Below are 17,521 nucleotides of genomic sequence, written 5' to 3' on the forward strand. Positions count from 1 at the left end.
GAATCAGAGGTATTGCCCCGATCCTCGTTATTCAGATATTACTGATTAATAGAATAGGGGGTCAAATACTATACCCCAAGATAGCGAGTTTTTGCCATCAATTGGGGTGTTACTATGGATTGATAAAAGTGTTTTACGGTGGTTAGTTTTATCTAAAATTTGTTTAGGAGGAGAGACCGGAGTATTAACAGTGTTGTAGATGTTACGAAGCGTTCTTTGATAAGAACATAGTCATAAAGTGTTTCACCGTAGTACGTTATTTAATGTATGTTACAGTATTCCAGATTATTTCATTTATTGGTTTGTTTACATTATAGTTAATAGTCATTGTTTTTAAACCAATCAACAATCAATTCAATTTAATTGTGTGTAAAAGAAGTATAGCGCGACATTTTTCCGCATTGTTAATGCTGTTTTATGATGGCGCAAAATTGCACCACCATTGTTTAAATACGGAGAATCTATTTTATTATTACCCAAATGCACTGGCAAGGTTCTGTGTCTGGAAAATGTTTTCTTACTAGCATAAAACAGCTACAATGATACTACTAGTGGTATACAACAACATGCTTTACAACAACATGATCAATCACACTTATCATACAAATCATTGTCACGAAGGGCAGAAACATCGCATTTGGAAAAACTGAATGGCCGAATAGATGTCACGCTAACACCAATCGAGGCTGATTTCCGGCAAAGAAAAACGCCGTATTAAGGCGTTGTAACCTCTTTTAGGACATTATAACAAATCACAAATGCAATACACCGATAAAAGCAGTACGCAGGATAAAATAGTAAATTTAGACTAGAGTATCTATATATAAATTATGCTGAATTATGACACGGGACAAATCTTATTTGAATAAATGCCCAACACCTCCCCAATAAAAAATCAATTAGAAGAATAGGCCTAATAGCTCCATGCTATTTTAATTTAAATTTGCTATTTTATCCAACGCGTTCAACGTTGAAAATACCAACCAATCCCTAGACGGTAAATATATATCTTCTGTAGTCACTTAATATTTTACTATTGTATATTAGAAAATGCATTATCATGTTGCCGTTGTCATTATAAATAAAAAATAAAGAGTATATGGCATGACGTTCTATGCGATTGACACAGGATGGCCCTAGTTAATATTTAACAACTATACGATTATCTACTTGGCAATTATCACTGATAAGAAATCGTTCGATTATAATATTGGGTAAAGACCAAATACTAATATTGTGTGGTTAGTTGTTGTTGGCGATTACTATAGCTAATATAATCTAATCTACAACACCAAATTAGTCCTACTCGTTAAACTTTATCTGGGGCGTATACAGGTTAAATTGATCGAGCATGAATGAACACAATTCGGATGACATTATTATTGTAATGTAATGGTGGAGGCTACCGATCAAACAATATCTTGCAATAAACAACAGCAGGTAATATCTTTTCCGAATAATATCCATTTCCATCCACAGAGAAGAAGGTGTAAACCTATAATTATAAAATACTTGTAAGTATTATTTTGTAAATTATTGAGTTAATATACAAATAATTAATATGTTTATGACTTGAATGATATGAATACAGAGCATTCGTTATTTGTTTGAATATACCTACTGTTCTAAACTAAACGTTCATTCCATTTGTACATCTCGCCCAGGGCTAGACAGAAAAGCTGTAGGAGAATAACCAACCAAATAAAGAATACAAGCAGGTGCGTAACACATTGCGTAGTGTGAAAGTCAATGAAACCCACGTGACAGCATTGTTATTTTTTTAGTAATTTGCCTTTAAATTATTATTATAATGATTTGTTATGTATTGTCGTTATTTTTTAGTTTCTACACCCGAAAACGGAATAATATTGATAATTGGCCTGCTGTAGTTTAGTACATTATGGAAGAGGATGAGGTTGGACAGAGACCCTCCACCCGTGGAGGGTCAATTATAGTAGGAGTGGAAGACCCCGAACAAATCGCACGTTCGTCAGAGAAACAAAACATTGTAGATAATATTGAAAATGAACCGCAAGGTATAGCTAATACTATGTTTAGTGAAGAGAACGGTAGTAAAGTGGATGTGACAACTTCAAATCAGGAAAAGGTTGAAGAATTTGCAGATGAGGAGCCAACATGCGGATGGGGCTCGTGGAGGCCAGCCTGTGCTCAGGTGTTTAACTCTCCTAAGGGATTCTGCTTTTTTATTTGCCTTTTCGCACTAGCCCAGGGCATGACGGTCAATGGATTGATATACGTAGATACAACTACGCTAGAGAAACGGTTTGAACTTCCAAGTGTCAAAAGTGGGTCCATCTCAAGCTGTTACGATTTCTCTGTTACACTTGTGGTTATTTTCGTCACCTATTTCGGGGAGAAAAAACACAAACCGAAACTGTTAGGTATTGGTGCAATTATATTCGGCATTGGGTGTTATGTATTTTCCCTGCCACATTTCACTACAGGATATTATCGTGGAGACGATGATGGTGTAAGTCTAATAAATACCACAACATGTGATACAAATCGCACAGTACCGTTATGTATTGATCAAGATAATGGTAAAAATACAGATCTGTCATCGTACTACTGGGTTTTTGTATTCGCCCAACTGCTTCATGGAATTGGTGCGTCGCCTTTGTATACACTAGGGGTAACATACATGGATGATAATGTTACACCGAAGTTAATAGCTATGTACATAGGTGCGTGTTTATATCAATTATGCTTTAATTAAATAATCGGGGAACAAGATAAAGTATTTATTTAGATATATTATTGATCTTTACTTTATAGATCTACTGCTTACTTTTTATGAGATATGAACTGTACTTTCTTGATAATGCAATTGTTCCACTATTAAAGTCTGCTGACTATCTAGTCAGCGACGTCACATATAATTATCTTATGGGGGTGCCAATCATACCACTGTACCACTTGGTAAATACACAAAATGTTATAGAAATTGAGAAAATATTCTTGAAATACAGCGCATCATATGAAAAGATGATCTTATGTTTTCTTGTTACCAGGTATATTCAATGCGATATCAATATTGGGGCCTGCATTGGGCTACGTTCTTGGAGGATTGTATCTTACTATTTACACAGATATTAGGATTGACCCTGCTGAGTAAGTAACCGTTTTCCATAAAAATACAATACTGTATTTGTACCATTTGAGAGTATAAACAGTAAACACAAAAATTCTTTACAATGACGTATATAGACATTCAGTTATATGGAATTAACTATACATTATTACATTCAATATTGAAGGCAAGGTATATCAAGAGGAAGTCCAATATGGGTCGGTGCCTGGTGGATAGGATTCCTTGTTAGTGGAACGTGTTGTTTGCTTGTTTCCTTTCCATTACTCGGTTATCCAAGAGCACTTCCGGGTAAGTTGATATACATGTAGGCCAATATTTTTTTTTCACCATATTTAATGAGGGTGATCCATCCAGCAATTGCTGATCATAAGACAAACATATACACAAGATGCTCTACATCGAGTCTTTGGGAGGGGAGTTGTAATTTTGTCTTTAGAAAAAATCATGATATGTGACGGGACTTGAACCCAGAACCCTTGGAGTGGTAGCCAAGCATCATAACCACCAAGTCACAAATCCACCAATATTGATTTTATGGAATGGTTTATGAGGCTCTAGAAAGAGGTTTTAGAGAAACATTCATCAACATCACTTCTGGCACACTACCGTAATAAATGCCATTGATATTGTTATCATTCGCGTGACAGCTAGCTGCTTTATATTTGTATTGTTTCTTTTACTCTATTGTTCAATCGATAGGTTTACATCTTATTTATTTCTTCTCTCTCCTCCCCTCTCTATCTCATCTCTCCCTATCGAGTTTTATTTGTGCACGGTTCCGGGAAGAATCATGTGTTGATCTGGGCATCCGTGGATAAATAAAGTTGAACTTGAACTCCTCTCTTTTCAATGTTAATGACATTTGAATACCAACTATGTTTAGAATAGGAGGAATATGACAAACGTCCAAAATTTAGGCTGGTATAAAATCATAATACACGGTTGAAGGTACTAACCTGTTTTTTTTTTTTTACATTGAGTGCCAATAATTCCAGGCGCATTTAAAATTTGAAGTGTTAAACAAGTGTTAAATATTCTAAAATTTACTTCTCTTACTATATGATATGACTAGATTATGCTTTGAGAGGAGTAAAAAAAAATGAATATAAAATTATCAGAAACTAACATTTTCATTGCTATCTTTATATGTGTTTTACACTTTTCATATATATATATTTTTAACTCTATCGCATATAAAATAAATGGGATTTTTAGTGACGTTATCGTGGATCACCATCATCAATCATTACCAATTTAATTGCGCTCTGTAGGTGCAGATTTAATTGCTAAGGAGCGAGCTCTGAAGAATACCACAAACGAAGATGATGAAGATAATATGATGACACGTGCAAGTTACGGTGGAAGTATAAACAACTTTCCAAAAGCCGTTTGGAACTTAGTTAAAAATATCCCATATATGATGATAAATCTATCAACATGCGCAGAATGGTTTATTTTAGCGGCTATGGCTGTCTTTGGGCCTAAATACATGGAATCTCAATTTAATATTACTCCAAGTGCAGCCGCCGGAATATGTGGTGAGTCTAATATTATCATATTAACACAGAAAGACATATAAGCGACAAATAAAGTTCGTTTTTATATAAGCAAAATGTTTTTAGGTAAATACATTTATGGAACTTACGAACACAACAGTCTAATCGCGGTTGAGAGAAGTTTCTTTTTACCGTTTAAACATTATTAATTATCTCCGGTGTTTCGAATATGATTTACCATTTTGCAAGAATTATCCATCTATTCATTCGTTCATCAGTGGAAAATTATTTTCATTTATTAGCAAACCCCAAAGAAAGGTTGCATAAATACGGGGAAAATGTATGTAATATATATATATATTTTATTGAAATAAAAACAATATTAATCCTCTATTTACCTTTTGTTCCAAACCTGAATGAAATTAGATAAGTACAGTACATAATACAAAGAACTCTTATTTTACTTTCTGATTTCCTTTCATATATAAATCTAATATTCATTATCAAATCTTCACAACTTGAAATAGTTTACAGGCCAAATATATATTATTCACCGCCGTGTAAATGGCAAGTGTTCGCATGCAAAAATGTAGTTATGAAACAATCCATTCGCATCGTAACGTCCTGCAGACTACAAAAATATATGACAGAATTGCAACTAATAAATAAATATTAACATGAACAAGTGAACAAGATATCCGAACCTGGGAGAAAATAATGGATTTTATTCTGATTTCTTTAGGAATTATTGTAATACCGTCAGGAGTTGGTGGTACCTTAATAGGTGGATGGGTGGTCAAGCGATTTAAGTTGTCTGTTAAAGCAATGCTTCAGTTTGTCCTCGGAACTCTTTCAGTTTCTGCAGTATTGCTTTTGTGTTTCGTTATCTATTGTGATAACGTTAATTTTGCTGGCGTCACGACACAGTACGGCAAAACGTATGACTTTTATTTATCTATTTATTTTATTTTGTTACATTACACTCATTAAACACTTGGGTCAAGATTTTAAACTGATTATCTCAACTCATTACATTTTTTGTTTGTTAACAGAATAAAAACACTTATGCCTATCTACATTTGCATACTACATACTGTGATTTTTCTTTCTTCTATCTCTTTAGTTAGATACACTCGTTCTTTCTTTCTTTACATTCATTTCATCGTCATCGATTTTGATCTAGTTTTCACACAAATGACTGTTTTTGCTTCAGCTTCAATGATGATGGCATGTACATGAAATGTTTTAACAGAAAACAAGTTAACTCTAAATTAAGAACTTGATTTATTTGATTGTTAAATTGTGTTTACGTTAAACTCTAGGTCTACAATATATCCTGAAGGTGTTGAGACCAATATAAATGCAAACTGTAACATAGATTGCCGTTGTGGACAGGAGTACGACCCAATATGTGGAATCGACAATGTCATGTATTATTCCGGATGTCATGCAGGATGTGCAGTCAGTAAAGAAAACGAAGAGAACATTTTGGTAATTGATAATAATGATAAATATAAATTTGACATGATGAGCGTATGTTGGACATTTGACTACTCATCGTGAGATTGTGGGTTCGTATCCAACGCTCTACCCAGGTGTACAAATGAGTACCGTACCCATAAAGCTCAAGACACAACTTACGTGTTTGATCCGAAAATTACCAGGGTACTGTACAGCGCTTAGTAGCTCACAATATTAGGCGTTTTATACACATTAGGGGCTTTACGAAACACCTTCCCCTAACCGTCGTGTTTCGTGAAGTACCTAATGATGACGGTGCTGATGGTGACGATGAAGATGACGATAATGAGCAAATAATCGAACAATCTCCAATATCATGTAATATTCCGGTTGTCATGCAGGATTGCCGTCAGTAAAGACTATCAATTTGAAAATGCTGCTGAATGATGGTGGTGATGATGGAAGGCCTTTCAGATATAATCTGAACTCCAAATTAAATGAAAAGATATCAAATTAATTTCCGTATAGGAATATTTCGACTGTACTTGTATGAATATCACGACCGGTTCATCTGACGTTGATTACATGGGTAAAGCTGAAAGATGTGACATCGACTGCCCTTTAATTCCACTATTCCTGGTCTTGTTGTTTTTTCAAATGCTTACTACTTTCATGGCTATTGTTCCGGGTACAACTGCTGTATTACGGTAAGACATGCGAAATATAACATGGTATGATCAATATACAGACATTCTTTCGTAGTTTCCAAGGGTTATTCATCTTATTAAAAACAAAATGTCTGAAAATATTAATTAAACACAGTTACAAATTGTTTATTTAAAAAAAATAAAATAATTAGGACCTATTTAGAAATAATTTTAAGCTCTAATTAAGAGAAAATGATAAAGTATATTGATATCAAGTATTACTATTTGTAATTTCCAAAATATCATTTTTCCCTTTCTACGGTTTTTATTCGCTTTTGTATTATAATTACATGCGGTCAACTATTTTAATTTGTGACAAAAAGGAGGGAAAGTTTATTTAAAACGAAAAAAAATTGTTTTAAAGTATAAATGTGATACTAGTAATTGTTTATTAACAAAAAAATTAAATATACCTTACAATTGTTTTTTCTAGGATTGTGGATCATGATCAACGTGCATTTGGCCTTGGTATTCAATCACTCATGTATAGGTTACTTGGTATGTCATTCTATTTACTTTCCATTGAAGATCTATATTCAAAATTGAATTTTCCTACATCATTATTTCTTTTTGATTTGTATATCATTCCGATGTCTGATGACCATTATATATGCAGTTTACGTTTCTTAAAAGTTAAAAGATCATACATATGTTATTTTTTGATACATTCGCAATATTTCAACAAATTGGCGATGTATACTGTAAAAAAAATGTAAGATAACAAAATGTTGTGTTATACGTATAATAACACATTAAACATATATAAAATATAGGACACACATGAGGTAAGCTACTGGTAATTTACCTCGTTATACTGTCGACATTTGTAGATTGTACAAAGGACAACGGTTATAATTATTATATTATTAAGAATAAGTAGTGGTTATTTTTTAATGCAGTATGACCTTTTTAATTTTGTAGGAACCGTGCCTGGACCAATAATCTTTGGCGCGATCATCGATGGTCAATGTTTACTGTGGGATAAGGAATGCGATGGCTCGAATGGAACTTGTTGGTTATATAACAACGAATCTTTTAGTCGATACACACTTTTAATGGCAGGAATTCTGAAAATAATTTCGCTGGTAACTATATTAGGATCTATACTTACTCTTGGATCAAGAGGAGGTGATAACAATGACGTCACAACGTCTGGTGGCTCAGAAAATGAAAAAAGCGCACAGAGTGGCAGTAACAAATCTGTCACAGTAGTTAGCTATAAACATTTTGATACCTTAAGTTCGCAAGATATAGATTCACTCCCAAACATTTAAATAATAAGAATAACAAATTAAACATTTATATTACATTCCATTTTGTAAAGGAAGATGCGGATATGAGCACCTGGTGTTTAGTTAGTAAGACAAACATTTCAACAACGTCAGTATAAAGGAAGTATTTGTTCTATTGAATTTAATTTAAAATATAATTGCTAATTAATAATACTAAATTGCTTAGACGAAATTCAAATGGCATTTACACGTTATACATTTTTAACTATCTACCGATTACTTTACTTACTTACTTCGCCAACAATTGTATACTGTAATAATATCAGTCTATAACGTGAATATACAGCTTAAATCTCAGGTACAGGCATGCATTTTAAATATAATATCAGGTTAATTGTACATAAATCAATTATTTGTAACAGAAATCAAGACGAAAAAACATGAATTTCCCTTAATATAGTCAGAAACAAAATTTGGCAAAATTCTGCCATAAAAGGAAAGAAGACCTTTTTTCAGTAGTTAGGTAGTTTAACCTAATGTAATAACATGTCTGCTGACTCCCTAGAAGGTGAAAAAGATGGTGGATATACGGTGGATAATTTTTGCTATAGCATAAAAATAAAAATGTAAACAATGTAAAATTCAAGTTATATTACCTATATTTAGTCATCTGATAAAATTTTTTATCACACCGTTTATCTTTCATAGCTTTTTGAAATGCCTTCTATTTACAAAAGTTGTATACACAAGAATAGAGATGTTACTGTGTAATTTGAACTATCCCCCCACTGATAAGAAAGTGCTTATTTTCAACAAGCTCATGTAACACAAATAAAACCCCAAAAATTATGAAACATAGGGGAAACTATAGATCGATAATTATTGGAATGTATGATCAATAGAAATGTTGTGCCCGCACCTGGCCTTTAATGGGAAACCAGGCGGCGCGATATGTCCACAGCAATTTTTACTGAACATAAATTATTGTATTTACCGTTTACCATATTTTCACTGAAATCTATTTTTTTTAAATCATTCAACATCACTCTTTATAGCCCACCATTCAAAATTATTACATACTAAATAAATACCTTTCGTAAGGGCCCGATGCAAAGAACTTTATATTGCAATTTTGAACTCAATTCAATATAAAATGTCAATACAGTAGGCCTATAGCCACATTGTAATTGTTACAATGCCGGATGTGTTTTCTTTATTTTTGTATTAAAATTTCACTATTAATTTTGTATGATATGATATATAACAAATTATTAAAAGATATTTACCATGACATTTAAATTGCCCTGACTGAATTGGACTAGAATTTATTAATTTGTTGTAGCCAAGGGAATTAGTATGATAGTCTGATAGAGAGAAGACAATATCATTTCTCCAATAAGTACAGGCCCGTTCTTTAATCTTTTTGTTAACAAAAAAAATGTAAATTTCCGTTTTAACAATAAATCTATCTACCAACTACTATATGTAGTGCTGCAATTTACCCCAAAAAATAGAACGTTGGATTTAGCCAAATTACAATTTAACTTTTTGGTAAATAATGCATAATGCATAATTCAATGTAACATGCATCATCATCTACCTAGAATATCTAGTATTAAGCATTCCTTTTTTCATTCAATTCTACATTATATGTCATATTTATTTATTTTTTATTAGTGCTTGCTAATTTGTAGGTAAATCTTATTCTTCCGGCTGTTTTTACATCCTTCTCTTTCTTTCTATTCTTGACCGTTGTCCGGTGTTTCCGACCCGTTACCATTTATTGATGGTACTACTAACGGAATAATAACATAATACTTTGAACTACTTAGGCAGACCACTAACTTCCATTAAGTCTACACTTATTCTAGTTAGGAACCCGATTTACAGACTGTTCTAAAATATCTAACGGTATGAACTTTTTTGATGACCTTTCCAGGTAAAAATTCCAGTTGAAAACCAGTTGTGAGTTTTCCAACTGGTCTCATAATCCTAGTTGTGAATTTTCCAACTGGTCTGATAATCCCAGTTGTGAATTTTCCAACTAGTCTCATAATCCCAGTTGTGAATTTTCCAACTGGTCTCAATCCTAGTTGTGAATTTTCCAACTAGTCTCATAATCCCAGTTGTGAATTTTCCAACTGGTCTCATAATCCTAGTTTTGAATTTTCCAACTGGTCTGATAATCCCAGTTGTGAATTTTCCAACTATTCTCATAATCCTAGTTTTGAATTTTCCAACTGGTCTGATAACCCCAGTTTTCTGTTTATTTATAAATTTTCATATTTGGCAGTATACTGTACATTCTGATTATGTAATTGGCTGTAAAATAGTTTTTTGATAAACCTGATAGGTGTGTTGTTTGCCACTATGTTCAACAATGTGTTAGGTGCAAACAAATCGAATCGGTATACATCGTATGGCATCCTATATTTATTCGGTTCCATTGACTCAACATGCACTATTCATATTCGGCTGCAGCTACATGCAGATCAGCCGATTCGTTATTTACAATTAAATGTGAATTCGTTTGTATGCCGACATGCACTTTGACAATTTGAAGAGGTCAAGGAATGCCTCTAGCAACCGACATGTGCTTGATCAAATTTAAGGGGGTTTCGCCCTTGTCCCTGGCATTTGTTTACCTCAGCTTTAAACTTTAATTTCAGAAAATCTATTTCTCTGTGTTCAGAGAGTTAATGATCCTCCTTTACGAACATGTTCAGTGTCCCTCTTATAACCTTTGACATTTCATTTGGTTGACAACAAGATCAACACGTTTTGCTTCATTCTTTAACAATAACATATCACCATAACCCAATTCAATCGTGTTTACACGAGGTTTCCTACAATCTCCTATTATATCCACCATTTCCGTCATATCACAAACCACATCTTTGTGTAACGGCTTGTAGTATCATGCAGTTAAAATATATAAATGACATGTCGGGTCTAATTGACTTTAGTATTCTAATACCGTATTGAAAATTTCTCCTGTTATTTTTAGATCATTGTTCAATGTTAGATTGTGTTATCAATACATGTGACCCAGTAAAAGCTCATGAATATGTATGATTTGTATAAAAATATATGTTAATCGAAATAATATCATCTAAATAGCAAGAGAGACATATTATTATTAATAATAAATATTATTATAAAATATATTAAAATTAACTGCTTTCACAAATGTTGTATTGTAGATATGTTTTGCTAATTTATACTAAATATGTGTGAAAAGATTTTGCATACTTTTGTCAAATTTGAATTCAATAGTTTCTTTATACAGTAGCGCACTGTATATTGTACTGTGTTATTTTTAATATAAAACCAAAATAATAATGATTTTTGTTTTATGTTTTTTTAAATTGTGTAAGAACTTTTTTCTGTATTATTTGAAAGTACACATTATTATAAATATTTAATAATCATTTTAATTATTTTCATAGTAATATTTTTTGTTGAATGACAATTGTTTTTCCAATTTAAAATCTCTAAATCTCCTAAATGAAATTAATTAATTTTGTTTGTATGGATATAGAGTATATTGTAATCGATTGATGTACAGCTAAGACATCCACCACCCCTCCCCCATCTTGCGTCACACGTAGCGGGCGGCGTCCTCTAACACGTAGCGGTTGCGCGTTGTTGGCATGGACGCCTTGTACGCACGTCGATGTTACTACGATACAGAACACATTCGCCATATCAACAAATCATAACATAAACGCCCAGAAAACTATTGGAAACCTTTTCGGAAAGTTGTATTGATTTCATTTCTGGTATTGTATCTATTAATTACAAATGGGTAATCCTTTGACATTATGTCAACGCAACTCAGTTGAGGAATTCGTTGCGGATAATCGCGAAGAATTTAATTCGCAGACGGAAGTAGTGTTGATCTTCCAAATGTCCCGGTAGTGGCCATCGAAAGTTCTGAATCTAAGAACACGACAGCAGCAGATGATGATAAAGTAACTGCGTTGACAATTGACACAGATATGCTGTCGGGTACTAAGGATGGGAAAGACAAGAAAAAGAAGTCTAAATCTCGTTTGGCCAGACTTCGACGATCACTGAAGAAGTCGAAGAGAGTCGGACTTCATAATAATGATGCTACCCCCGCCGATGCTGCAACAATCAAAGACACTATTGATAACAAACAACCACCAGTTGATGTGGTGACAACAGAAGCTGCCAATAGCAACGGAAGGTATGTCTGTGGCATTTGTTTAGTATAGTGTCTAGATGTTTGTATTGGATTCTTAAATTAAAATATTTTACAATTTATCTCATCATAGTCATCATCATCATCATTATTATCATCATAATAACATAGTATACCATCATAGTATTCATTTTTTGTCAATGATCACATCACAAATCATCTTCAACTATCATTGTTGATGATAAATATTCCTTCTTTTTTCAGCATTGTATCGGAAATGTCAGTAGACAGTCGGCTACCTGTCCAACGACGTCGACCACCGACACGATACGGACTCATGAATGAGCTGAAATCATCAATCTTCAACAATGTTCAAAATAACCATCCTCGTCATCGTAGTAACCCGCTAATGCAAAGAATTAAACATGCTAATAAATTCCACCAGGTAAAATAATACATTATTACATACAATTATTAAGAACAGAAATAAGCAAGGGTTGGTCGGTTGAGTGGAGGGGAGAGTGGGAATGTCAACATGGCAGTGGACTTATTTTATTTATAAAAAGCTTCTAATTTAAAGCTTTTTTTTTAATAGTACAAACTAGAAGAGGAACAAAGGCAGAACAAAAGACGCTTTCATAGACTGGCCATGAGGCGAGAACGAGACATCCAGTATAAGTTAAGGATGTGGGAAAACCGGCAAAGAAAAAAGGAAAGACATCTGTTAGATGTTCACTTTGAGAAATTGACGAGTGGTAGCGGGGAAGATGTCACAGACTAGAGGGTGTCTTAGGAAGATCACACAAGGATCATTTAGTTATCAGACTCATCATGTATTTCAACGACTACAAAGGTAAAATAACAGATTATGAAGAAATATATTATTTACGGATAACAATAAAGATTGTCCTAATTTTTAATTTTGCGTGTTATGCCTATTTTTTTTGTTAATGTTGAATATTAATTAGTGAGTGGCCACCAGGGACTGGTCTATCAGTATCTAAATATATTAGGCCCTAATGCTATTAATTTGTTCGCATAATTTTACGTATATATCCTCCGAAGCTACTGAACGGTACCGTGGTAGGTGCTCACATTTGCCACATTGACGCTTATTGAGGGGCCGCACACGATATATGTCACTTTCCTGAATTTTAAGGATAAACACTAAAAAAAAGGAAAAAAATAACAGTAATTTGACATGTTTTGTGAGTTGTTACGTCACGTATCAACTACGCAACTTCCTCTGTTGTGTACCGCTATGGCCGGATCTACAAATACCATGCCGGGCTGCCAAAATAAAACAGTTTTTAGTCTCGACAGCAAGTCAACTGTATCGAATGATCGCGTCGTTGAAGTTATAATTATTTACATCTATCCTTTGAACAGAAGCATTTTCGTAAATTACGGGTTGGCTCAGTGAGTAAAACGCCGTGGCCATTGATATCAATGCTTAGTACGGAACTAGAGATAGATGCCATGTGTTGCGTCTGGTCAGAAGAATTGCACTTTTTGATCATTTGACCTTTGACCTAGGTCCAAAAAATGCAATTAAACCAACAATTGCAGAAAGTTACAGACATACAAATATATTTTGCTTTTTGAAATACCTTACTTAGCTTCATTCACTTGGGGTAGAAACCTCGCGTTTTCAAAGGGTTAAATTAAAAAAAAAAACGACAACTTTATCACAAAATACGATATAGGTATTATAATTCATTCTGTTTCACATAGTCCATGCCACACGACAAAAACGCGTGTAGTGTCAGTTACGATTTTACAATTTAGCGTGATGCTGTTAGCCATCATTGGTAGGCCTACCATGTTTTCACCAATGATGTTGACACCAGTCTACCACGATGAGGTAGCATCTCCGATTTCAGACTGGGATGTTTTTTTGTTTTTGTTTTTTTGTTTTTTTTTTAATTCCTTAATAACTAAAAAATCTTATATTAAAATGTAAGTTTATTTTAAAAATGATTTAATCTATTTTTAATTATATTGTGCATTCCTACCTACTAACTAAAATGTATATTAACTTAACAAAGGCAAGATTACTGTTACAACAATAACAATTACCTTATTATTACCTTAATATTGTAGGCATACATCTTAAATAACTATTACAATTAAAATCTTTTTTTTATGTTTTTTTTATTATTGTATTGCCTAATAACTTTATTACCTGAACTAAAGGAAGATTATTTTAAGAACTACCTATCTTTATTATTGCAATATCTTTCATTATAACCGGATTATTATCGTTTATTATCCATAAAAAGCGGTGTTATTTATATATTATAATGATAATTGTTTTTATTCTTGTTCATCTTAACTTAAATTTACTTTCTTATCTAAGTAAACGCAGTTTTTTTTAATTATAAAATTTTTATTTCAACATTTAAAAAAATATCTTTTACCGGTATGTTTTGTTTTGTTATATTGCACATTTTTTATTGTTAAATGTTTCTCAATTAATGTGTCTTAGAAAAACGACATTCAGTACAGATATATCTAAAATTATTTTAAGTACCTTTATTTTGTCTTAATGTATATTTTGCCTTAACTTATCTTAATTTGTTTAACGCTTATATTCAATATCCTCCAGAAAAAATAACTCTCTACTTATTTCTAGTTTCTCTATAATGGCGTTAATTGCTAAGTATGCTATTGCAGATGGCTTTACTGTTGTTAGAGATATTTTATTCGTAATCAAATACTCTACAGAATCGTGTCTAACTCTTTCTATTCTTTGTTTGTTATTGTTGGTTGTAGCCTTACTCATTGCAATATCGCAATAAGTATGAACAAAATCAAGACACGTGACACTATTGAGATTAAAATTTACTATCTGTAATATTTTGAATTCTATTTGTGCTATTTTTTTTAGGATTAAAGAAGCCAAGATTGTGGAGGTGATCACATGCATAAGGGATGATGTGTTTAGATTGGTATCGTTCAGCACATTTCAATGCAAGGCAAAATGATGCAATTGCCAATTCCTCCAGATCACCAAGTTTAAATGCTGTATTATCACAGTTTAGTACATTTTCTATAATTGTAAGGCTACGATGAACTATATCATAATCGATTGTGTATTCATAACGAATGAGTTCAGATCGAATATTACATAAAAAATCTACCATATGATCTTTGACTGATTGTGATTCAAATTGTGCCCATGGATTTTCAGATATTTGTTCACGATCAATTAATGAATTAAAATATTCTTTATTAGATTCAAGCTCATAGTTTTCATTTGAAATATTATCATTATAATTGTTATCACTACCTGGAAAATGAAACAAAACATCACCATTGCCTACTACTACAACAGTGCTACTATTAATACTAGAATGCTCTTCCATCATGCTACTACTGTTACTACTACTATCATTGTCGTTACTACAACTACTTCTTGGCTTAGTGCCACTACTAGCACTACCACTGTTGATACTACTACAACAACTACTAGTCAAAGTGCCATTACTACTACTACTACTACCAGGCATAGTGCTACTACCGGTACTACTACTGATAGTACTACTACTTATTATGATAGGCCTAGGTCTAACTAAGTTTGCATTTGGAGATAATATTTGTTCTCCACTAGGCCTAGGCCCTAGGATAGGCATAGTACTACTACTAGTACTAGGCCTAGGTCGAGGCCTAGGAGTAGTGAAGTCATGATTTACATGAAAATAACTATTGATATTATTAACTGATTTTTCTTCCGATTTTATAAGTATATCTAATTCTTGTAACTTACAAGTTGACTTAACAATAGCATTCTTTCTGACATAGGGACACCCCCTGTTTCTTGCCCTTTTATTCCTCACTTTGAGAAACCTATCGTACTTAGCGGCGGAATACTCATTTGATCTCACCGTATTCCGGGCTTCCTCCAAAGAAGAATTAAATCTTCTTTTAAATATCAACTTTGCCATGGCAGACGATGTAAATGTAGCAAATTTAATAGGAAATAGTTTTTTTTTTATTTCCAAAACAGAATTTGTACAGGAAAAGCGTTTTTATTTCGTTTTAATAAAGAGCAATTTAAAATCACTGTTTACCGATTGAAAGAATTTACAATTCTCAATTTAAATTTGGAATGTTCGTTAGATATATTAGAATATTTGATGACGTAACAATAGGCGCGACGTTCTACGCGCGCACGGAACTAACCAATGGAACCTCATTATATTGACATCTCTTGGAAACCATCAACACGCGGTAAACTACACAGCGCAAGTGAAGTAAGTGCGTGTGGTTTGGGGCTTATTTTAGCGCTGACGTGATGATGCTCTTCTTAAAAGAATTTTGTGTACATAAACATAGTATTTTTGAAATAATGAATAATTATACACATAATACTTTTCCTTTAGATGTTTTGGTTAAAACTAGGGACAGAGGTGCCTGTAAGGGGCTAAAGGCCTGAAAGAATGTAGAGAAGATATTTAGATATTTTTACAAAATAATAACCGTAAATTCTCATTTTATTTTAAGATATCAAACGTTTGTTACGTCTTCTGTTATCGTTCCGAATTGTCAGTAACTACACGTTATGACTTACCGTATCGTAATAATGGGTTCTTCGTTACGACCGAACACTTTCTATTACGATACCGAACGCGAAAACTCTTTTATTGACACCTAAACATTTAAGATTGAATGTGCAACAATTCGAAATTTGATGGTGGGAGGCCTGTTGATTAGTTGTCAGGGTGTTTAAAGTTCTGTCTACACTATCAAATTAGTTTGACAAAAAAGTATGATATGCCCAAATATAGCAGTGATATGCCCAAATATGGTAGTAAAATGACATCACCATGTCCGGCCATATGAACACATTTTTTTGTCACATAAAGTTTGATAGTGTAGACCGCATTGACAGTGTTAGTGATAGTAATGATTTGGCTAAAATGACACAACTAAATTATACATCATCATAATCCTAATATTTTAATCTTAAATGTTCCAATAATCTTATTACAACAGTGTTTGTGTAGTATCATCGTGGTATACACATAACATGAGCCTGGCATTGTGTATTGCAGGCTAAATCTACTGGTCGTGTAAATGTCCATTGGTATTCCTTTCCGGATATCACATTCTTACAGGTACTTCTGTGTACTATTTAAAGAGCATCTCTCACTCTAGTCGGATACCATTAATTTATCATCATTCACATTGGAACAGATAGATTCTTCGTTATTCTCGTAGGAGCCCTCAGCAGGTAACGCATTCATTTTGTTAATGTTCACTGTGCAAAAAATATACAATATTAGGCTTACTTACTAATATTATTTATAGGTAGGCCTATATTTTTGTATCAAACCGTTCGA

At 33.0% G+C, this 17,521-nt stretch overlaps 1 protein-coding gene and 1 long non-coding RNA gene across 2 annotated transcripts; both read left to right on the forward strand.

The window, feature by feature from the left end:
- Positions 1-1,900: 1,900 nt before the first annotated feature.
- On the forward strand, positions 1,901-8,083 carry LOC144848242 (solute carrier organic anion transporter family member 4A1-like). Its single transcript, XM_078704956.1, has 9 exons — positions 1,901-2,705; positions 3,033-3,132; positions 3,279-3,400; positions 4,384-4,650; positions 5,351-5,546; positions 5,931-6,099; positions 6,598-6,776; positions 7,210-7,274; positions 7,698-8,083. Exons 1-9 carry the CDS (start codon positions 1,901-1,903, stop codon positions 8,048-8,050), a joined length of 2,256 nt encoding a protein of 751 aa, XP_078561082.1. The 3' UTR covers positions 8,051-8,083.
- Positions 8,084-12,553: 4,470 nt separating this feature from the next.
- On the forward strand, positions 12,554-13,052 carry LOC144847789 (uncharacterized). The gene is made up of 2 exons (XR_013613787.1): positions 12,554-12,621; positions 12,772-13,052. It is a non-coding gene; the product is annotated as an uncharacterized LOC144847789 (long non-coding RNA).
- Positions 13,053-17,521: the final 4,469 nt, after the last annotated feature.

The sequence above is a fragment of the Antedon bifida genome, chromosome 7 (assembly GCF_963402885.1).
Source record: "Antedon bifida chromosome 7, ecAntBifi1.1, whole genome shotgun sequence".
Lineage (NCBI taxonomy): Eukaryota > Metazoa > Echinodermata > Crinoidea > Comatulida > Antedonidae > Antedon > Antedon bifida.

Coding starts and splice junctions, on each gene's coding strand:
- LOC144848242 (XM_078704956.1), top strand. CDS start 1,901: ATGGAAGAGGATGAGGTTGGACAGAGACCCTCCACCCGTGGAGGGTCA. Junction 3,133..3,278: donor ATTAGGATTGACCCTGCTGA/GTAAGTAACCGT, acceptor TCAATATTGAAG/GCAAGGTATATCAAGAGGAA. Junction 5,547..5,930: donor ACGACACAGTACGGCAAAAC/GTATGACTTTTA, acceptor GTTAAACTCTAG/GTCTACAATATATCCTGAAG.